General features: G+C 43.1%; 1 protein-coding gene across 1 annotated transcript in view; it reads left to right on the forward strand.

The window, feature by feature from the left end:
• Window positions 1-4,900: 4,900 nt before the first annotated feature.
• The window catches only part of PRKX (protein kinase X-linked), a 58,414-nt gene continuing 40,055 nt past the window's right edge, over window positions 4,901-23,259 (forward strand). Inside the window, exon 1 of the mRNA XM_033147454.1 lies at window positions 4,901-5,334. Coding sequence (XP_033003345.1) covers window positions 5,148-5,334 — 187 coding nt within the window. The 5' untranslated portion in view covers window positions 4,901-5,147. The remainder of the gene's footprint in view (window positions 5,335-23,259) is intronic.

Here is a 23,259-nt window from a genome sequence, read left to right on the forward strand (position 1 = left end):
TTTTGAATAATGTACCTCTGTTCTTAAGGTATTTGAATTGTATGCAATCAGAAAATGTATGATATTGAAAACTAATGTAATGCCTTTGAAAATGACAGGCAAGAATCCAGGAGCTAGGGAGGCTCACAACTAGGAATGGAAGGATCTGCCAATTTCCATTCTGCAGTTTCTAATTTTTCCCAATCTTAAATTTAGCTCTTCACATTTCTGCAGCAACTTGTCATTTTAAAAAAGTCATGGACATTCATCAGCACTTTAGTTTGACTTTCTCCTAATAAACCCAGTTTTGTATGCAGTTTTGACCAATATGCATATTTTTGCTAGCAATTTTCCTGTGACTACAAGCATTTTTGTATGCTCTATTGATTGATATTTTTATGCATGCTTTCTGCTAATACATGCATTTTGAAAATACTGGTTTGAAAATTGCTTTGCAAAATTCAGATTAAGTCAAGTTTTAGAGGATGACTGCTTTGATTTTCAGTGTTTTTGAAAGTGTGAATTTGACAGTTACCTATAAATGTGAACTGCATTGAATTTCTCCCCATCTTCACACAACTCAATATCTAAGTTTGTGACAGACATCAGCCACAGTCAGTGGCACAATTCTCAGCACTTACAGGTATGCCCACCCAGTGGCGGAGGAACCCTATCCGGCACCCAGGGTGGCGCAGCCCATACGGACCGTGTGGCATCCCATGCGTGCGCACTCCATACAGAATGCCACACATGCGCAGTCTGTACGGAATGCTGCACATGTGCACCCCGTACGAGCTGCCGCGCAAGTGGAATCCCGTACAAACTGCACATGTGCGGCGACCATATGGGCTGCCACTTGCACAGCGATCGTACAGGCTGCCGCATGGGTGACATCCTGTACGGATGCCCATATGGACGGCGCATGAGCGGCAGCCCATATGGACATCACACTAGTGTGTGCCCTCGGCCACTCTACACCTGGGGGGAGGCAGGAGCCATCTTGTAACCCCTCCCAGAGTCGAACCCGGGGCAGCCCGCCCCCTCCGCCCCTCCCCACAGCCCTGTGCCCACCCTCACTAGGCATATCTAGTGGTGACAGAACTGTCCCACCCTCCACAGATCACTTTGGACAGATGGATGGCTCATATGATATCAATGATTCCATTCAAAGGAAGAATTGGGAGCACACTTGAAGAGCATTCTCCCAATTGTTCCTTTCTTCCTTTGCAGTCATGGCTTGAATTCAAGTTTCCACTCCACAAATTCCTGCCAAAAGCAAAATGTAACTCTTGCTTTCAGCAGGGATTGGCTTCACCCAGGAGCTGCTAAGTGGAGTCGGTCTTGATGGGACTTGCAACTGGCACAGAAATAAATATGATGCAGAACCTCCTGCGTAGAACCAATCCCGGCAATGCTTGCATTTGGTACCAAATTCAAAAAGTGCTGAATGCAAACCCTATGCTCCAAATGATGACATATAATGCCAGCTGAAGGGCAGATGGATGTGGTGAGGGAAATCATCTCATGGGCCAAACTAGGACCACTGGCAGGCTTTATTCAACCCATGGTCTGGAGGTTTCAACTTCCTAGTTTATGGCTGCTATTTGCATGTTTAAATGCAAGGCTGAGTTATATATTTTATAAAAATGCAGCCCGAAGTTCATGTTTTAACTGGAGGTATGACTGACCCACTGAACTCAGTGGAACATACTCTTAAGCAGACATGCATAGAACTGCAGCTGTGCAGCCCAGTTCTGTGTTTGTTTATATAGAAGTAAGCTCCACTTTGTTCAGGAAAGCTTACTCTCAAGTATGTACTTAACAGAATTGCAGTGCTAGCCTTGCAGTTAATTATTTACTTGGGACAACTAGCAATTCCTTCTGGGCAACTAGCCTGCTATGCCTGCTGCACAAGCTTCTGTAAGCTGTGACACATGTGCACATGATCTGGTCTATGGGAAGCAGCATATTATCATTCTTATTTGTGTGATGAAAATAGATATTGTAACAGGATGCTGTTAGGACACCACATGGAGACTGAAGGCTCTTCTATTGATTCATTGCAACTATTTGGGCTTCTGCCTCCAGTTCAGTGGAATGCAAATGTCTGTGTCATAGAAGGAGGCTTGTTAAAACATGAGTCATACTGGAAAACTATTACGTATGAAAAAGAAAAAAAAATGATTTTGAAAATTCCCAGCCAGAAAAGTCAGACTGATAAAAACAAATAATATTTTATTCCCTTTATATAAATGACAGCAACTTTTGAAATGAAATACATAGAGCACAATCTAACAAAAAAATAAAGCAATTTTAAGATTATTACAACAGGAAATATTTAAGCAGGTGGTTAGCTCTGCTAGTTGAATTCAGTGGCAGTTAATAGTACTACACTTTGGCCTGGCTTGCCCATAGCAGTTTACATTCTTGACCAGTGCTCTTCCTGTTGACTTCAGCTGCATATGATTTCACACACGCAGAAAAGCTTTTGCATACTGAATGTTTACAATAGGGCTAGTTGCAGTTTTTTTATTAGATCATGGGATCTCGGGCAGTAGGTCTCCTTGGTGGTCTTGGGAGCAACTGTACAGTTGTTCACACAAATGCCCCAGCTATCCAATGGTATGGTTGTAGTGGGTACAAGCAGACCCAGCCAAATCAGTAGTAGGGAACAAATAACTGAAATAATTCCTCTAAGATCTTATATGGTCAGAGTGGAGTCTGAGATACAGAAATGGTGTCGGTCAACACTGCCTGCTGTCAAGCTGGCTGGATGATTACATGAACTGTTAATGTGTCTTAGAGCCCCCCCGAAGTGCCATTTCTAATTTCACTTGGTATGGCATCAAGAAAAGTCAGAGGAACACATTTTGTTCCTTAACTGGCTGAGCCACACCTAAACTGGGAGCAGACCATAACAACCTCTTAGCCACTTTCCAACTCAAACTAAAGTTTTCAATTCAACACATCAGAAGCCACCAGAGAAACCCACTTTATTCTGTCTTGTCTGGTATTTTACATACCGAGATTACAGGGTGAAACACAGAATGTGAAACATGGATGACTAAAGGGAAACTAGGAGTTACCTAAGTAAAGTAAACAGAAGTTACGTTACCAGAATAAAACCTTGCTGAAGAATGAAACATAGCACATCTTATTCTTTTATTTATGCTTGGATTTAAAATGGTTATGTTATTTGCCTATTTAACTGTGATGTAATTCAGGCACCACTTCCTGAAAACTTCTTTGCTGCAATCCTGGCTTCATCCTATTAGTTTCACTGTACGTAGAATGACCTTTGCTCATTAGGTATATCAATCAATTACTAGGGTGAGAGGCATCTTCAAATATTTATGAACATTTGCATTATCAAGATTACTGCTCCTCATGAAAACTGCATTAGCACACAACAACAATGCAGAGGATTGATTATATATATATACCCAACAGTATAATACCCAACAAATCATGATTCCCCCACCACACTTTTGCAATATGGAAATTTGGATGAAGGTTAGGGCTTACCTTTTGTTCTAGGTTTCAAATCTACTGGTACGTTAGGGGCATGCATAGGTTGAGCAAACAAGACTGAGCAAACCCGTGTGCAGGTTTTCAGACCTAACCTTCAACCCCATACTTCAAGCTTTGGAAAACATGGTGCTGTGTTTTTAAATTTCATTTTAAATAGCTTCATTTTCCTCCCATTGCTTTATTTTTGTTGCTCCCTATGCACTTGAACGTGCATTTGAACATTCTATCACTATCCCTCCCCAAAAGCACATATTGAAAAATCTGTGGCTGTTAGTAAAAAAAAAAAAAAAAAAAAAAATCAGCCTTAGTTAGCCAGTGGCCTTGATTCAAACATTTACTGCTAATAGCCCCAATTAACATTCACTGCATGGCAGCTGTAATTCGGCCCTAATCCTCATGACCATTTTCTTACAAGCTGAGCAAATTGCAGGGTGAAATTGCCCCTATTAAGCAGCAGGCAAATTTATATATAATCTATTTATTAACCCCTTTTATTATGCCAGTCTTCCAGTACTGAAGCTGGCTTGAGCAGTGGAAACACCCAATGGACATCCAGAAAAATAGGCTTGAGGGTCAAAATGCAGAGCTAAAATAATTGTGCTTTAACACCTTCCATGAGTGTAGCCAGGTTTTATGTTGGGGGAAGCAGAACCTCAGTTAGTTAAGTACTTTTATTGATTCACTTGATGGGGGTGGGCAGTTGCCCCACCTGCCTCCCTTGGCTCCGCCCACGCACACACCTTTGTCCAATAGCCACTGAGGTAATGAGGTCTCCCACCCTCAGACGGGGGCGGGAGGATTGCCCTGAAGACCAATCAAAGAAAATGCAACTGGCGGCGTCTAAACCCAAGGGGAAGAGAAGCGCGCGCTTCTCAGGAATTCCCACAGCTCCTCCAAAGCACCGAGAAAGATGCACGAAAAGGGCTGGGGTGCGAGGGGGGGCACCCCTCGCCCTTCAGCTTCTGACAGGATTATTTTAAAAAGGAGGGCAGGGGGAGACCGCGTCAGCAGCTGCAAAAACCATGTGCAAAAGGCAGGCAGCAGCGTTGTGGCCGTGTTTTCGTTGTAAATTTCAAGCAGCGAGCGGCTCCCTCCAGCCGGTCGCTTGTTGCTCCTCCTCCTCCTCCCGCTTTTCTCCCTCGCCTCGCCCGCGCGCCCCGCCCTCTCTCCGGCTCTTGCCGCAGCTGCAGGAAGCCAAGCCCCGCCCTCTCATCCCCGCGTGCGACCGACCGACCGGCTGGCTGGCTGGCGGGCGAGCGAGTGAGGCAGAGAGCGAGACTCGGGCAAGCCCATTGTCTGAGCTGAGGCGCCGGCGGGAAGTGCGCGAGGAGCGAAGGCGCACGACCGGTCTCCAGAGAGCGAGGCGAGCGAGCGAGCGAGCGAGCGCGCACACACACACACACACCACACACACACACACACGCAACCAGGCAAGCCAAGAAGCTGCGCCCGGGCGCGATGCAGGGCGCCAGCCGCCGCTTTGCAGCTGCCGAGAGGCTCCTCCGACACCCAGGCCGGGCTCGGGGCAGTGGCAGCTGCTGAAGAGGGAAGGAGGCCGGGCCGGCGCCGGCGCCCCAAACTTCGCCCTTTTGCCTTGACAGGGCGCGCCTTTTCTTCCTCCCTCCCCTCGCCGCCCCATGGAGACGCTGAGCGCCGTGAGGGCGAAAGTAGGGACCAGGAGCCCCGGCGGCTGCGAAGCGGGCGGCACCGGCGAGCCCCAGCCCGCGCCGTCCTCGAGTCCTGCCGGCCGAGGCTCTCCGGCGCACACGGCGCCGGACTCGCCCGCTTATCGACTGGAGGATCTGGAGACCTTAGCCACTGTCGGTGAGTGAGGCTGGGCGCCAGCCAATGAAAAACAAAGGAAGGGGGGAATAGAACGTGCTCATCTGCAGCCGCAGCCGCCCCCCATGACCACCCACCAGGTTTAAGAGGCGTCTCTGACTGGCAAGGGACATCCCCCTCTCCTTTTTAGCGCCCTCGCGATACGTAATTCTGGTCACCTCTGTACTCACAATGGCATACCTCTGGTGCGCTCCCTAGACCAGGTAGTGAAATACAACCCTGCGGTGTCTCTCCTTTTGGAGATCATTCTCTCCGAGAGCCAAGGCAACTGGAAAGCTGTTGCTACCATCTTCCTTCCCCAGGGCAGAGCCCCAGAGGATGCTGCCAGCTGCTAACACTGTGCCATCTCCACAAGCATGGATGGGCGCACTACATGCTCAGGAAACAGTTTGTTTCTGTGGCGTCTAGGCTCACTTCTTAACACGATCTGGGTTTGGTGTCTTCCTTCCTGTTTTGGTATCCGGAAAGCTTCCCCAGTACTTTTTATCAGAGAGAAACAGAACAAGCTTTTTGCAGATGGCAATTGAGAAGCAGGCAGGTGCCCAGCGGTGCTTGAGAACTGTCAAACCCAATGTGGAGAAGTCTGCTGTTTGGTCTCTGTTTATCCACCAGTAGTCTGGATTTTGCCCAAATCTGTCTGGTGGCAAAAAGCTGAACTGGTTTTGTAAACAGTGTGTGGTCCTGTTTATCCCAGAAACTACTCTGAGTTTGCAACCCACAAACCCTTTGAACAAAAATATTTGCATGTAAATTGCTCTGAGTCCTGGCGACATCATTGAGCGTTCAGCCTGTTTAACTGAATAATATGCTGTTTAAGCAGTGCATCAGTCATAACCTTATGTTGCAAGTAACTTTGATGCTTTCACAAGTGTTGTGTGTGAAGTAATTATGTAAGTTGATGCATGTTTACAGCTCTTTATGTTTATACTGAGTATTTGCTAAATGTGTGCGCTCTTCCTACAGTTCGCTTGCAAATTCCATCCAAGCTCCTGTTAATATTAAACATGGCTTGCCACTGTGGGCTTGTTCTTCTCTTCAGCTACTCAGATTTCATGATATCTAAAGCATTTTATTATTGCTCACATGATAAGCTGGAATGTGTATTCCTTTTTAAAGGCAGATAATTTGTATAATCTTAAACAGGACCAGGACGAAGGCAGTCCTTCACCTGGACATGACTTTCTTCCCCAAATTTTCCCCCTTTTTCTGCGTAGATGGTTTTGTTAGCAGGCATTGGCTGCAGTGGGAGAGGAAGGAGAAGGGACACAGGGGAGGAGAGGATATGATTACAGTGCCATATGACACATGGGGAAATCTGATGTGAAATACTTCGTAAGAGAGGGCACCAGACATAAACAACCGCTGCCATTTGTTTTGGCTTACAAGGCCCTTTCATACATTATTCTGTGTATTTCATACAGTAGATCCCAACCTCTTGGTGCCTAGCACCGCTTAGGGTGGCTAACAACAATTAAAACCTGCCATCAGATGAGTGCATATTTATAAAAGTACATAGGAGGGGGAGGGGCAGAGTACCTCGTTACATGGGTTGTATTCAGTATGGCTCTAAGGTGATTTCTTCTTGCACAATAGAACGTTTTGCTTGTCTCCTCCCCCCACCCTTTGGAGCCCACCCCCAACTGCTCAGGATTTCCCCCCAATCCTCTGGAGCATATTTGGGGGTGGCTCAGGGTGCATGAAGGAGGAGAGGGGATCTCATTGCATTAGCGCTATTACTTACACTAGTGCAAAAATGCTGCCCTTGGAGAAAAGTGTATGTCCATAGTGTCATTTGATACGGTAAAATGAATTGGTGTAGGTTTAGGGGCACAGCCAGCCATATTGAAGATACCCCATCGCAGATATGTACATTTGTTTAGTGACAGAGTAACATCTGGTAGCCATAGGTAACAAGGGATTCATACAGGTGAATAATCAGGCTGGCAGTGAATGGGTGTATCTCTCTGTCCCTCTACAAGACTATGGGCAGGAATATAGCTTGCTATGAAGCTAGTCTCCTTTCTGTCTGCAGAGAAGGGTAAGACAATAGTACTTCACAGCCACAATGTAAACACAGGGTACTAGGGTTTTACCTGGCTAGTAACTTTGGGGTTTATCTGCAAGATTGGCTCATAATGTTCCTGCTACAGCTCTTGGGAAGCTATATTAATTTTGTGTGCCAGTGTTACTCCGATCAATTTGGGTCTCTGCTGGTGAATAAACTGTATTGCCTTCAAATTAATGAATTTATAGCATGGCTTGATTTGCCTGCTAGGCACATGGTTTTCATGTAAGGTGAACCTCCTAAGGAAGTTCTGGCAACTAGGAGGGAACTCTAAACTATATATGTGTTGAGTGGGTCAAGAGACATGATCATTATTGGATACCCTGGGTCAACTAAGAGCATCTGCAGTAAGGGCATCCCTGGGGGCCATGTGATAGGCTGCATCTTTCCCTCTGACATTGGAGAGCGAGTTCTGATATCAAAGCCTCCCTCCCCAACTGTCCCAGCTCCTTGTCCAACTGGCATAGATTACAGTAGAGTGAAAGGTGTGTGCTAGGAAGTGGCTTGGATCTGAATGATAGAATGCCCAACATACCAACACACATACCAACAACACACCACAAACTGGTGGAAGATTTAAACACACTTCTGAACAGGCTCTAAATCTCTCCTTCCATGGGAAACAATGGGAGAGAAAATGAATACTATTCACATATGTGAATGGATTTAGGAACATTCCTCCATCCTTGCTTCTGCCCTGTGGGTAGAGCCAGGCAGAGCTTTGGATGAGCTGTTAAGCCATCTTTGTATTTCCTGCCACCAGTTGTTCATGTATTGTGCGTATACTTCCAAAGACGGTGCTGAAATACACAACGACAGTAGCTCACTTCAGACATACCATCAACATGTTGTGACTTTCATGACTCTATTTCTATCTGTAAGCTAAGCTACCTTGAGTTCTGTCATGGACAAAGGTGGGGTAGCAGTGCTAGAAACTCAGATATATAAGCTAGGTGCTAAATGGTTCCTTAAACTAAGGTGACAGTCGCCAAAACGAAATGCCTCATTGCCATTTTGGGGTCAGACGGTTCGAAAGTCATTTTCAATACGACCTTTAGGTTCCTGAAATTCATTCTGATTGTGGAGATAAAATATAATGGATAGTATTCTACAGGATGTGTTGCTAGTGTGTGAAAACAGTCAGGATCCAAGGATCCCCAGGCATGCACCTCCAGATGGTGGAGACGTCAGGTACCATCCTGGTGCCTGGGCATATTCACTTGGTCACAAGTGGCTAATAAAGGTAAAGGTAAAGCACCCCTGACAATTAAGTTCAGTCGATCCTGGGGTTGCGGCGCTCATCTCGCTTTACTGGCCAAGGGAGCTGACGTTTGTCCGCAGACAGTTTTTCTGGGTCATGTGGCCAGCATGACTAAGCCACTTCTGGCAAAACAAGAGCAACACACGGAAACCCCGTTTACCTTCCCGCTGGAGCAGTACCTATTGATCTACAGTGGTACCTTGGGTTAAGAACTTAATTTGTTCTGGAGGCCCGTTCTTAACATGAAACTGTTCTTAACCTGAGGTATCACTTTAGCTAATGGGGCCTCCCACTGCCACTGCGCCGCCGCCGCACGATTTCTGTTCTCATCCTGAAGCAAAGTTCTTAACCTGAGGTACTATTTCTGGGTTAGCGGAGTCTGTAACCTGAAGCGTTTGTAACCTGAAGCATCTGTAACCCAAGGAACCACTGTACTCACACTTTGACGTGGTTTCGAACTGCTAGGTTGATAGGAGCTGGGACCGAGCAACGGGAGCTCACCCCGTCTTGGGTATTCGAACCGCCGGCCTTACACCACAGTGCCACCTAGCCAGGTGTAAAATGCGCCTGGTGAATTTCAAATGCTGTGGGGTAGGAATAAATAAATAAAGGCTCTGCTCACACATTCACACATTACAATGGGTATCTAAGCAATGGAACCCCTTGCATGCAGAGATACACACCCGTTGGTCACCTTGCTTAGATGCCCATGAGCAAACATAAATGAGAACTAGGAAGCTTTATTACATTCAAGGTGGGACCAGCAGGATGACTTTCAGTGTGTGGACCCATTTGATATGTGTAATGTAATTATTGGCTCATGAGTTAGCGCGTACCTTGTTTAGAATCCTAGGATTTTGTTTTTGCATCCAAATATTTTTTCAAGATATGGAGGACTACAGTGGTACCTCTGGTTACGTACTTAATTCGTTCCGGAGGTTCCATTCTTAAGCTGAAACTGTTCTTAACCTGAAGCACCACTTTAGCTAATGGGGCCTCCCACTGCCACTGCGCCGCCGCCGCACGATTTCTGTTCTCATCCTGAAGCAAAGTTCTTAACCTGAGGTACTATTTCTGGGTTAGCGGAGTCTGTAACCTGAAGCGTTTGTAACCTGAGGTACCACTGTACTTGACACTTTTAAAGATGCAGTTAAACATACACAGGTAGACACTACACATAAGAAATGAAAACATGACAAAGGCACACTAACACATACTTTGATAGGGCAAAATAAGCGTTTTCCAAACAAGCTTCTGAAATTCTCCTGAATGCATTTTTTTTTTTTTGCTGGAAGAAAAAGGATGAAATTATTACTTAATTTTACTTCTTCATGTATTTAAAGATAAACATGTTCACACCTATGTCTTAGGTTTTCATTTTTATTTCACCAAAGTTTTCCCTTAAAACATCAGTTTTATTATCCTGCAGAGTGTTATCTCAAATGTGTGGGATGGATATGCTGTGAAAATGTGTTGTGCTCTATCCATTTACTGAACAATTCAACTAGGAAACTGTCATCTTAAAGTGTATTTGATCTTTAATTCTCTGAGCTCTTGGGTGTCCTCCCATTGATACCAAAGGGAATTTATATAAAGTATAGCTTTGTGCACAGCAGAGGTAATATCACTCCTACATACCTAGTTGTGCTACACTAAATGCAAGCAGAACTACGTATCTGCATTCATCTTGATGCTTGGAGCAAGTTCTCACATTCATTTGATAAAACAGTATTTGTGACTGCACTAAAGAATTGAGGGTGGAGGAGGCATACTCTTGGATTAATTGAACAAATATATATATATATATATATATTCTTAAGTAACAGTGTTTCTCTGAAGTTTGGGATTTATCTCTTCAAATATTGTCATTATTTATGGTTCTTTTTAGTGGGTGTAACATCTGGACTGGATACAAATTTTGCTAGCTGTGCCTCAAACACATGGCTTTTATTGGCAGTCGGAACTTGCAGAATAAGTAGGATCACTTACTAGGGTTATTTGCATGATTCCCCTATGAAAAACATGGCACACTTATCTGGCAATAAACTCTCTTGAACAAAGTGGAACTTAACTATGAACAAACATACCCTGGATTGCACTGTAAATTTGTGACATAACCAAAAGGTGTTACAGTGTTGACTATAGGTTCAGCCAATAGAAAGAAACAATGGCTACAGTCCTGTAGACAAGTTGTTTAAATCCCATGGATTTAAGTGGGATTGAACCAGCCCAATTATGTATGCTTTAATCTTCAAAAATAAAGATCCTATTGTCATTCAGGAATCCCTGTGAATAGTTAGGAAACAGAAAATTAGCTGATAGAATCCTTAAACAAGGAATTATAAAAATAGTGAATTGGGTGATTGTTTCAGCTATAGAATAAAGACAGAGACTTCATTTCCACAACAGTATGCTGCAAAAAAAGTCTTTTTCTAGGGTTCAGACAAAGGCAATGAATCCTTATGTCTTCTTTTACCCATATATTTCCAACACAACTGCTTTCAAGTTGCACTGAGTTACACTATAATACAGTTGTACCTTGGTTCTCGAACGGAATCTGTTCCGGAAGTTCATTCAATTTCCGAAACATTCAAAAACCAAGGCACGCCTTCTGATTGGCTGCAGGAGCTTCCTGCACTCAAATGGAAGTTGCGTCGGACATTTGGCTTCTGAAAAAAGTTCAAAAACTGGAACACTTCCAGGTTTTCGGCGTTCGGGAGCCAAAACTTATGACTACCAAGGCATTTGAAAACCAAGGTACAACTGTATTGTTAATTACATTTGTATCCCACCCTTCCCCCATAGAGCTCAGGGCATCATGCATGGTTCTGCATTTATCATTCTTTGTCTTCACAGACCTGTGTAGTAGGTTAGGTTGAGAAAGAATCACTGGTCCAATTTCACTCAGTACATGATATATCAGAATGGGGAGTTGAACCTGGGTCTGCCTGATCCTAGTCCAAGGCTCTAAGAACTACAGTGTGTTGAAGTTTAAACATGCTCTGATAGGTGGTACAACCTTGAGCAGTCTTTCTCAACTCTGGGTCCACATACGTTGTCAGACTACAACTCCCATCACCCCTAGCTTGCAGGATCAGTGGTCAGGGTGTGGGCTGTAGTCCAACAACATATGGGGACCCAAGTTTGAATAATATTGTGGACTACAACCAATATTGAGCCAATATTGCAGACTACAACTCTAATGCCTAACCACTTGCCATGCTGGCTGGACTGGATGGGAGCTACAATCCAAAACACATGGAGGCCACCGTGTTGGCTACCCTGACCTTGAAAGTGCAAATTTGGCTATAGATTGGTCCAAAAAAATTGGCTATGCTATGTAGTCAGTTTCAGAGCCGTCTTAAGCTTATCTGGCGCCGTGGTACAAGGACGCCTCCGGCGCCCCACACCCCCACGTTTCCCTCCGGGCAGGCAGCAGCTGGAGAGCGGCTCCTCCAGTGGGGCGGAGGCTCCGGGCATGGTGCAATGCGGCATGGTGGAGGCCGGCGAGGGCGGCGCTGCCAGCAGGGCTGGAGGTCGGCTCCTCTGGCAGGGAGGAGGCTCCAGCCGCAGTGTGGCATGGTGGAGGTGGGTGAGGGCGGCCCTGCCAGCGGTGCTGGAGGGCGGCTCCTCCGGTAGGGAGGAGGCTCCAGGCGCAGCGCAACATGGCAAAGGTGGACGAGGGCGGCGAGCTGATGCCGGGAGGCACCACGTCCATCCTCCGCCTCTTCCCTGGTGCCCTCCAGAACGAAGAGCTGTGGTTCCCCGCACCACTAGCCTCTATGGCTAAGACGCTTCTTGCTAGTTGTTTCTGACTTCTGCAAAGTCCCTCTTCTCAGGGGAAGAGCTCTTTTATGTCTTGCTTTGCAACAGGCATCGAAGTAGGGCAAAAACAGCAAGAGGCTCACTGCTGCTTACCTTTTCCTATGCCAGGCATGTGAAGTGGAAGAAAAGATCCACATCTCCACTGATAATCCTGAACCATCTGGCAGTGAGTAAGATCTTGTCTAGCACTGAGCTTTTGGATGCTGACTGAAGCAACATCAGTCTCTCCTATTGCTTGTGCCTTTCTAAAGTTTAGAGCAAAGTAAAGAGTTGACGGAGAGAATCTTTAGAGTTGGGCCATGTTGGAAAGTAAGTCTCTCCAAGTAGCCATGTTTGTGGCCCTGCATTGGTATTGTTTGTGACTATGGTATATATTTTTGAGTTTCTATTTTGTAAACTGCCCTGTGATCCTTGGATGAAGGGCAGTATAGAAATTTAATAAATAACAAAAGTAATAAATAATGTTACTGTATAATAATGCATGTATTGTAATTGTAGACTTTAGCCAGCTAGTTTTTATGATAAGAGGTCCATTGATTCAACGGGCCTTAAGTGTTGTTGAGTCCTCTTTTCCCTCAGTGGTCCTACAGTGTCTGGTCTGCAATGCACCTTTCTCTACATGTTTCAACTTTTTTGATGCAGTGAAGTACTGCTCTGTTTTTAGTGTTTGCTGCCTGACCCTGTGTTTGCAACTCTCTTTGTGATATTATCCCTGGACTGTCATAGACTTCTCACCTGCTTTTTCTTGCTCTTCCCTTGTTAAAAAGGGGCTTGTATAGTTGCTCAGGGAGCAGATGGCTTAAGGGCATTGGCAAAACCTTTGATTTTCTGTTCAAAGATCCTTCATCTAAGTGAAATTGTGCTGGAGGATATTTACATTATGGACTCCTGAATGATACCTTATGGGTGCAGTGGTCACAGATCTGTAATGTTACGGTTTTTTTCTTAGGACTGAGTGAAAAACATTCCAAAATTATCCATTCTATTTGTGGGTGACAAAATTTAGAGGGGCCATTTTTGCTGAATATTCTCTGGGATGAAGAGGTTGAATTCTCCAACAGTTTGCATAGGAAAAACAAAAACGTAAGGCACAGAAAAGTCATCTTGTGATTTCCCCCCTACTTAATGTTCAATGAAACACTGTTGTTTATATTGATAGATGAAGGACTCCATGTTGTAAGAGGAAGACATGAAGGAGTATCATCAAACCATAATTGCCAATTCCCTGGTGCCTGAGCACCCACAAAATTCCACATGAAGGGGCCAGGCACCCACACATTTCAGTGCCAGGGCCATGTGCACACTGCATGGCACCCACGGCCCTGGGCACCCATGGTCGCGGGGCCAAGCTGGCACTCCTGCATTAAACCCATTGTTTTCCTTCAGCAAATATTAACTATATTGGGCTGGATATACAGTTGTACTCAGAATTCCCAATTCTGCATACTAGGAAATTGTACCAGCTCTGTGCATATCCTAAATATTAAGGCAAAATGCAATGATTTCGGGGCAAATGCACATATTCCCAAGTTGGATTGTGCTGCTAACATGGAATGTTAAGATGGACCCTGGAGTCCCAAACCTTTTGAATAGTTTTCCCCCAAAGTTGCAACATCCCCCCCTATTTTCTGAGAAATGAAACCAAACTGACCAAGGAAACTCCTAGAGCTTGAATGGCAGGGGAGGTTTCTTTTTCTTTTCTTTTTTGCGTGGTGTGTATGTGTTGTTCCAAAAAAGGATATTACCAGATAATTCTCAGAATGTTCCTTTTCTGATATATTTATCAGCGTTCAAGCCTGCTATTCAGCCTTAAAAAAAAAACTATTAAATTGCCACATCTTTATTTTCGTAAGTGAAATGTTATGCTATGTTGCAGGGCATGTTCTGTTAAAAGAGAAGAGGTATCAGAAAGGACAATCGCAGCACAATCCTATACATCAGAGCTTTCCAAACTGTGTGTCGCGACACATTAGTGTGTCAACTGCAGTGTGTACAGTAGTTGTGTCATGCGAATACTCCCCACTCTCCTCCTGTGGCTCGAAAAGGGTTAGTTTAACCTCTGGTTTGCTAGTAAAACTGAATTACTATGTCGCAAAATGATGCATGTCCAAAAAGTGTGTCAGCAATATGAAAAGTTTGGAAAGCTCTGCTATACATGTTTATTCAGAAGTTAGTCACATTGATTTCCATGAGGGTGACCCTCAGTTAAATGGATACAGGAATGCAGCCTCTGAGAGAGGCTGGGCTTTTATCTGGGGTGGGGTGGGGGGCTGGTTGTGTTGCAAGTTTAAAAGGCTCAAATGCTATGGAAATGTAACTTTTCTTCAACAGGAAGCTAGCATATTTATAGCCTCATCCTCTTTTTTATGTTTGCGATACACAGTTGCATTGTCTCCTTTCTCCCTTTATGTCCTGAGATCTACAGTGTAGCATTTAATATTTTTTTTACCTCTCTTTATTGTCGCTCGTCACAGATTCACTGATGCAAACTATCGTAGACTTGTGTGTTTAGTTTCAAGAAAACTCTTTGTTTCCTTTTGTTAAATTGTTTTGTTTTCTTTTTTTGTCAGTTATCTCCTGATCCAAAGGATTGAGCAGGGATAGAAACAACATTAATAATAGGGAGTTAACAATAGGGAGCAAACTCCCTATTATTAATGTTGTTTCTATCCCTGATCAATCCTTTGGATCAGGTTAGATATTAAAATACTTAGCTAATAATAAATTATATAAATACATTGAATTCAACTATTATTTATTCCACTGTTTTTGTCCCATTTATTAGTTATAGTCACTGAAAATGGGATGGTGTGTTTGTGTGTTGTTTAAAGTCTTCTCCCTCTCTGAAAATGATCAAGCTCACATGCTCTCACAATTCCAATTCCGGAGGGCATTTTCAAGCACAGGGAAACCTAAGCAATGCTAGGAGATGTTGTTGTTGTTTAGTCGTTCAGTCGTGTCTGACTCTTCGTGACCCCATGGACCAGAGCACGCCAGGCACCCCTATCCTCCACTGCCTCCCGCAGTTTGGCCAAACTCATGCCAGTTGCTTCGAGAACACTGTCCAACCATCTCATCCTCTGTCGTCCCCTTCTCCTTGTGCCCTCCATCTTTCCCAACATTGGTCTTTTCCAGGGAGTCTTCTCTTCTCATGAGGTGGCCAAAGTACTGGAGCCTCAACTTCAGAATCTGCCCTTCCAGTGAGCACTCAGGGCTGATTTCTTTAAGGATGTCTAAGTTTGATCTTATTGCAGTCCATGGGACACTCAAGAGTCTCCTCCAGCACCATAATTCAAAAGCATCAATTCTCCGGTGATGAGTCTTCTTTATGGTCCAGCTCTCACTTCCATACATTACTACTGGGAAAACCATAGCTTTAACTATACGGACCTTTGTCGGCAAGGTGATGTCTCTGCTTTTTAAGAAACAACATTAATAATAGGGAGTTGCTTTCTAGAACTCTGAATAAACACAGTATCATCTCCCTACTCAACAGCTGTCGCAATGCTAAAATCTTAAGATTGTTTTTTGTATAATTTATCCCACCATCACCATTTTCAGCTAAAGATCTCTCAGTAAGCTGGTCTACACATTAAAGCCAAACCATAGAACAAGCCTTATGTTCTTCAGCTAATAGTAATTAAGATAACAAAGTTGAGAGATGATAATTCTGCTTTAAGTTTAAGAAACCAACTTAAGCAGGTGTTTCACCTTACAATATTGAGTTGCTCCTTTTTATTCCAAGTCTCACGTTGGTTATTCTTTATGATAACTCAATGGTTCATGTTCCAAAGTTCTATTAATGCCCTAAATAATAATAGTGTTAGTGGATATCTGGCACAGAAAATAAAGCTGGATTGTTATGTACAATTGGTTTTCTTTGTGAGCATAGGTAATACTGGGTTCAGTTTCCCCAACCTAGAATTAACCACTCTTGCATGATATTTTTTAACCACCAAGGACCTTGTCTGTGGAGCATTCCTTGCATTTGAGGAGAGTCATTGGCTTATATAATTCTCATTAAACCTCGGGTCAACTGTAGAGAAGTTGTGTGGTTATCTTTTAACGGAATGGTGCTGGAATGAAACATGTTCACAATAGCTCCGTTGATTATTATTTTCTTGAGCCACTTGCAACTCAGTATCAAATATTAATGTATTCATTCTGACAAGCTATAAATAGCAGAAAGACACAGCAAACACACAAGTGGGAAGAAGGCCTCTTTACACAGAAGTCTTTTTTTAGAAGCAAACAATTAAAATTGGGTATGTCTCTATAGCATGAAAAATACAGATGTTGTTGTTGTTTAAAAACACCTGTCTTTATAGACTGAATGTATGTGTAAGGTAAAGGTAAGGATGATCCCTCTTTAAAGGCTGTGGCACTCCAGAAGTCTTCCAGCTCCCATTATTCCAGCCTATCGCCCTTGCAGGCTGGGGCTGATGACCGTGGAATGAGGTTGAGCAATGTGTTTCTAGTAGCCAGCCAGGCACCTTTAAGAAGGTTACCAGTAGGGCAGTGGAGGTGATTGCTTTCTTCCATCCCTGTGACCTGACATTCTGAGAGAAATCGCTTTTCAACATTTGTGCTGTTGCTTAATGACTGTGGCTGATTTATGCCTCAATAGACCTGCTCCACACACATTTGCCACATCATTTTCAAAAGGCTTCTAGGGTAGCAGCTATTGCCATACTTTGGACTAATGACTTCACCAAGTTCGGTCTACTTTATCTCTCAAAGTCATCCCGGAGTAGATCCTAAAATCAAAAGAATTCTATAGATGTGTGAAGATTGTTGTTTAAATGTTTAAAACTAATGCCTGAGGAAGGGGTTGTGTTGAACATCCTTCCCCTGTCCTGTCAGTTAAGATTTGGTAGGCGAAAGGTCACAAAGTCTGCTTGCATTTAGAAAGGAATGGATGGGTGAAAGTTTTGCCCCTTGGCTAAAGGCAAGAGAGACAAAACAGTTTTGAAAGGAAACATGGAACTAGTTATATGTTCCTTTGCAGACCAACTTTATGCTAGGAGAAATGTGTCTCTAGAGTCGACATGCAGAACCTTTAGTTCTCCAGAGGTTGCTGAACTATAGTTTCCGTAATCCCTGGCTACTGGCCATGTTTGTTTGGGCTGATGTGAATTGTAGTTCAGCAACATCTGGAGGACCAAAATTCCCCCACTCCTGCTCTAGAGGAACAATGACATTTTTCTTGATTCTTGCCTTTTGCAGGGCAGGAGATAAATTCAGTAAATAAATAAAATTAAATAAGTTAGATTGTGTTGTATGCTGGTAAACTCCATAATGCTAAACTGCTGAACTTCAAATGATCTTTCTTAACCACATTTATTTTTAGTATTTCTCTTTCTGCAGTGACTTGTCGGTCTTAAGTGCCTGAATTAAATTGGAGTTTTGAGCTCTGTTGCCTACTACTCAGGTTCTCCTTCCTGTTGCTCCAAGTGAAATAGCATGTTTAATATGAGGTTGAAGTGGTATTCATTCAAATCTTCCAAAGATGAAATGTTCTCTGTGATATTCATTTAAACGTCGCTTTGAATTAAGCTGCAGCCCAGCCCATAATTATGTGCAGCAACTTCATTAAAGGCAGTGGGACTTTCATTTGCTTACATGGGATTGTAGCTTTGAACTCTGCTTAGTTTTGCAATATATTTATAATTTTAATAACCAGTGGACTTTGGATCATTTGCCATGGAACTGCATATTGCTTGTTGGCATAAGAAAGCTTGCATACCTCTGACCTGTATTATCCCTGCTCTTCTCTTGCAATGTTTCATACTGATGGACAACTTGTGCTCAAAAGACCAGTACATATCAGATTTTTGTCTGCAAAACTACATTTTAAAAAAGTGAGTAACTTGGCAACTTAATATCTGTATATGGGTGGTCCAATCCACTACCAAACCTGTTCAGCAGCATTTTATCTGAGTTCGTGTTCTGCAAGGGACAAAGTGTGGCCAGTGTTGCATTGTGGTAATATCAATGACACAACTGCAAAGTTTACCCAAGGCTTGCTGCTTAACTTCCTCCAGAGTTCTCATGCAGTTTTGGGAAATACAGCCAGATGTCTGTATTTTCAGTTATGAGTGTGGAACTGACACTGAAAAGCATGTGCTTTCGTAGAGGAGACAATACGTATTGCCCAGTCTTGCCAATCAATCTACAAACATTACTAGCCCCCAAATGTTTTTACTTTTTCATTTGATCACATATAACAAATGAATTCATATGTGGTTCTTAGCACAGTTCTTGTTGTTATCTGTGAGTTGCCTTGAATCCTGTAAGGGGAAAAGGTGATAAATTATCATCACCATCATTACCACCAGTAGTCTAAAAGGTGAAACAAATGGCCCACTTTGTCTGGAAGCAATTCTTACACATGAGTAGAAGCCTGCTGTATGTCGAGACCTTGCACTAGAGCCCCCACATATTTTCCTTGAGATTGGTGTGCACAGTTAAAGCTCCAGCATTCTGCTTTCAGGTATCTTCAGCTGAGGTGTGTCTCCAGAGAAAACACGTGTAAAATGGCATTGCCACTGTTATGAAGGCTTCCATACTGGATGCTGATGATATTAGGTACTGCTCTCTCTTTATGAGATCCTGGTTGCATTTCCCATCCCCACCCCGGTTTGGCTATAAAGAACATTTTGTTCCCTTCTTCTCCCATTAAAAAAGCAATATAAATTAGATCACATGGCTTTCAGGTATTGCTTGCTGATAAATAATGCTTTATGATAAGGTGACCAATAGCTACTAATCATTTGGTTGTGTGATACTTCCGGTACCTGAGGCAATATACCTCTTAATAGGTGAGGTAAGTGCTGTTGCACTCATGTCCTATTTGTGTGCTTCTCATGGGCATCTGGTTGACCACTTGTAAGTACAGGATGCTGAACTAGATGACCTTTGATCTGACCCAGTAGGCTTTCTCTTAAAGGTAAAGGGACCCCTGACCATTAGGTCCAGTCGTGTCCGACTCTGGGGTTGCGGCGCTCATCTCGTGTTACTGGCCGAGGGAGCCGGCATACAGCTTCCGGGTCATGTGGCCAGCATGACAAAGCCACTTCTGGAGAACCAGAGCAGCGCACAGAAACGCCGTTTACCTTCCCACTGGAGTGGTACCTATTTATCTACTTGCACTTTGACGTGCTTTCAAACTGCTAGGTGGGAAGGAGCTGGGACCGAGCAACAGGAACTCACCCTGTCACGGGGATTCGAAGCGCCGACCTTCTGCAGTTTGAAATTACAGAGATTTTTAAGCATGATATTTCTTGTCCTTATGAATTTGAATATAATGCTTGTGGTGTCTGGGGACTGTGGTTTCCTTTCCCTTTCCCACATCTTCCAAAGCGCTTCCCAATTTGCATTTGCAGGTGTAACTTTTTATTGGTTTAGCAACAATAAAATATTAGTTCACAAAGGGTGTCTGTCTGGAGTATTTTGTATATGTCAATCCTGATAGGTTTCAAGTTCCCTGTGCCCAAACAACCATGAGTAAATTCTAAATCTCCTTCCTGTTTAGCTGAATGAGTTCTTATAGGCTTACAAAATTCAGCAAAGTTGAACTTGTTTGGAATGACAAACATGCTTTACTTTTGGAAGATCATAGTTTTGTTCCATGTAAGAAATAGAATATCGTTCATGGAATCGTGGTGAGTGAATTTAAAGGAGCAGCTTTGAGTTGTTTAAGTACCTGTCACCATGTTTTTGCCTTGGCTGTTAGAAGAATCGTGTTCTGTCCCATGAGAGTAATTCACTAATTATGTCTTACTGAATTCTGTACTGTTCTCGCTAATATGAGCCAGGAGTAGCAGTTCAACAATGAATTTGAAGGGGTGTTTGTGTTTGTGTGTGTGAGTGTGTGTGTGTGTGTGTGAGAGAGAGAGAGAGAGAGAGATACATACCATTGCAATCTTTTTATTATTATTTTAATGCCACATTTATTTTTTTATGCTACAGATGTGTGACCAAGATTACAAACACAAAAAGTAATACTCTTCATAAAGGTTCAAAGTTCTCTAGTAATGCTTCAGGGAATACGTTCAAGAGGCTCTTGACTGTACTGAAGAGAACAGGATCATACACTTCTTCCCTAACCAGTTATTCCAGTATAGTGCAAGGAATTTTAACTTAACTGGATACAATAGCATCACTAGTAATTTGGGATACTCTTTTAAAATGTGTGGGACTCCTCTGTTTTGGAATGGGCAGAACTTGTTTTGCCACATTCAAATTAGGAAAGAAGGGTGGAGAGCAAGGCATAACTTGGAGAAACCTAGCTCCATCCTCCCCCAAAGGGTGCATCAGCCTCATTTCTTGCTGTGCACTTTAATTACTAAATTACTATAGCATGCACTCATTAGTAGATGGACAAGGTGTGGAATGTCTTGCTTCACATGAGACAGGCTTGAGTAGGAGGTGGGGGAGATTTTGCCTTAGATGATGAAGGAGAAGGGAGGAAGGCCCCCTTCTGATTCCTGCCTTAAAACTGTGTGAGGGAGGTCTGACAGTTTCACTTCTGCTGTCAAAACTGGGAAGTGAGACTGACAGGGTTCGACTTCCTTCATAGTGCAAAGTGGAATTTGCAAATCTCAGTCAGTGCTGTGAGCCAGTTTCCTTCCTAAATTAAGTTATATATCCAAGCCAGAATGAAACTAAAGGTTTCCTATGTAACAGATCATTAGAAAAACAAAATGGGAAGCACAGATAATAGAACCAAACATCAACCAAATGTTCACATAATGATATAAAAATAAATGGGAAGATTGTTACCCATCACAAGTGACAGAGGCCATTCATATTTTTACAAACATGTCTTCCATAGCACTCATAACTGTAGTGGACAAAAAAGAGGAGAAGAATCACAGCTTCACAGGAAAAATGAAATATCTTCTATTATTATTATTATATCCCATTTTTCTCCAAGGAGCTCAAGGTGGTATACATAGTTCTCACCCACTCCATTTTATCATCACAACAACCCAATGGGGGTAGGTTAGGCTGAGAGACTGTGACTGCCCAAAGTCACCCAGTGAGCTTTGTTGTTGAGTGGGGACTAGAACCCAGGTCTCCCAGGTCTTAGTCTAGCAATCTAAACACTACACCACACTGTAGCATGATTACTTGGGGACTGCTGCAGCTGGAGCACTGGTATGAGTTTAAGCCTTCTTGCAACTAATATGTATATTTTTATGCTGGAAAAAGAATTGTTTGGAAAGTCCTAAAGAGCCACCTTATACTAGTTCATGGTGTTTAATGGAATGGAATGTTTGGTGTATTTAATCATGTGCAGGCATTAAAATGCACTCATATAATGGCACTTTTAAAGTGTGAAAGTGAAAGAAAGAGGGAGGAGGATCGTAGCATAAAATGTGGCATATGTGAATGTACACACAGTGGAATGTTGTATGTACTTGCGGGTTTCTGGCAAGATAACACCTGCAGCACTTCACTGAGATGGAATTTGTCCTAAGGTGCTTGCCAGAGTTGAACAGGTACATACACTCTTTCTAGATATGTCTACCAGATAAGAGGCATTTTAGACTACTTACTTGCTGCTGGAGCAGAACAATAACATGGAGTCCATTATCTTGTGTTGTGGCCATTGATAATACACCTTGTCTTCAGCTGTTCCGTGTGTAAGTCTGGAAGTGCATTTCAGATTCTCTTAATTATTTGAACTCCTGAACAGGAAGTGAAGGCAGAAAGCGATGGCTATACCTGTACATCTTATAAAATCATTGTGTTTGACACAGTGCCTACAATAATTCATGCACTTTAATGTTCCCTTCTCTACCTTTTATATCCTGCATAATGCACCAAATAGGATGAAGACGTCTAAGACAGACAAGAGAAGTGTCACTATTAGCATATGACTGCACTTAATTCTAGAATTAGTTACTGTGTTCTTCTTTGAATTTTGAACTTTACAAACCATGTGCAGATAATCACTGTGCAGATATTATCTGAAAGAATGCACAAAAAAATGTTGTGTGTGTCATAATCCAATGCCGTAATGAAATCCCTTGTCAAACACTAGCCACAGCTGGGAATTCATAAAACCTGATCTCCCAGCCCCCACATATGTAGTAATATTGCTAAGGAATGAATATTTAAAAGAGAAAATTACTCTAAATTCTGAAGCACCCTGGAGGTATTTTGAGTCATCAGGATGTCAAGCTTTTAGGAAACTGGAGATTGCCAATTCACTCACAATATGACAAATTTAGAACTTTCCAGGCTAGAAGTCTTGAGATACGGAGACAGGAAGGTACACCAAAGATCAAAGTGTGTGTATGCATGATGCAGGCTGGCTTGAGTTCTAATTCACATTTTCTTGCTAATTCAATTTGCTTCTACAATATACAGGTTTTGTCTGTTTTGCAAACACCTATTGGATAGTGCCTTTGGCAATCAGTCATAAGAGTAGGGATCCACCCAAATGTTTTCTCCTGGTGAACACCTGCCTATTCTGAAAAAGACGCGGAGAACCTCCAATAACTCATGTCAATACCTCTCCCAAGCCTTAGTGTGACAAAGAGAAACCACTTCCACAGCTTAAAGCTAGGGAGGAGGCAAGAGTTTGACCTATTATGGGGTGTAAGAGGTGTTTTGAGCGTCTTTCAAAAGTGCAGAGTGATGTCACAATCACGAGTCTACCTTTTCCTTCTTGAAGAAGAAACATGATTTGTGGTAGCACAAATTATGACTTGGTACCAGGCTTATCCACATTTTTTTTGGACTC

This window comes from Lacerta agilis, chromosome 4 (genome assembly GCF_009819535.1).
Source record: "Lacerta agilis isolate rLacAgi1 chromosome 4, rLacAgi1.pri, whole genome shotgun sequence".
Lineage (NCBI taxonomy): Eukaryota > Metazoa > Chordata > Lepidosauria > Squamata > Lacertidae > Lacerta > Lacerta agilis.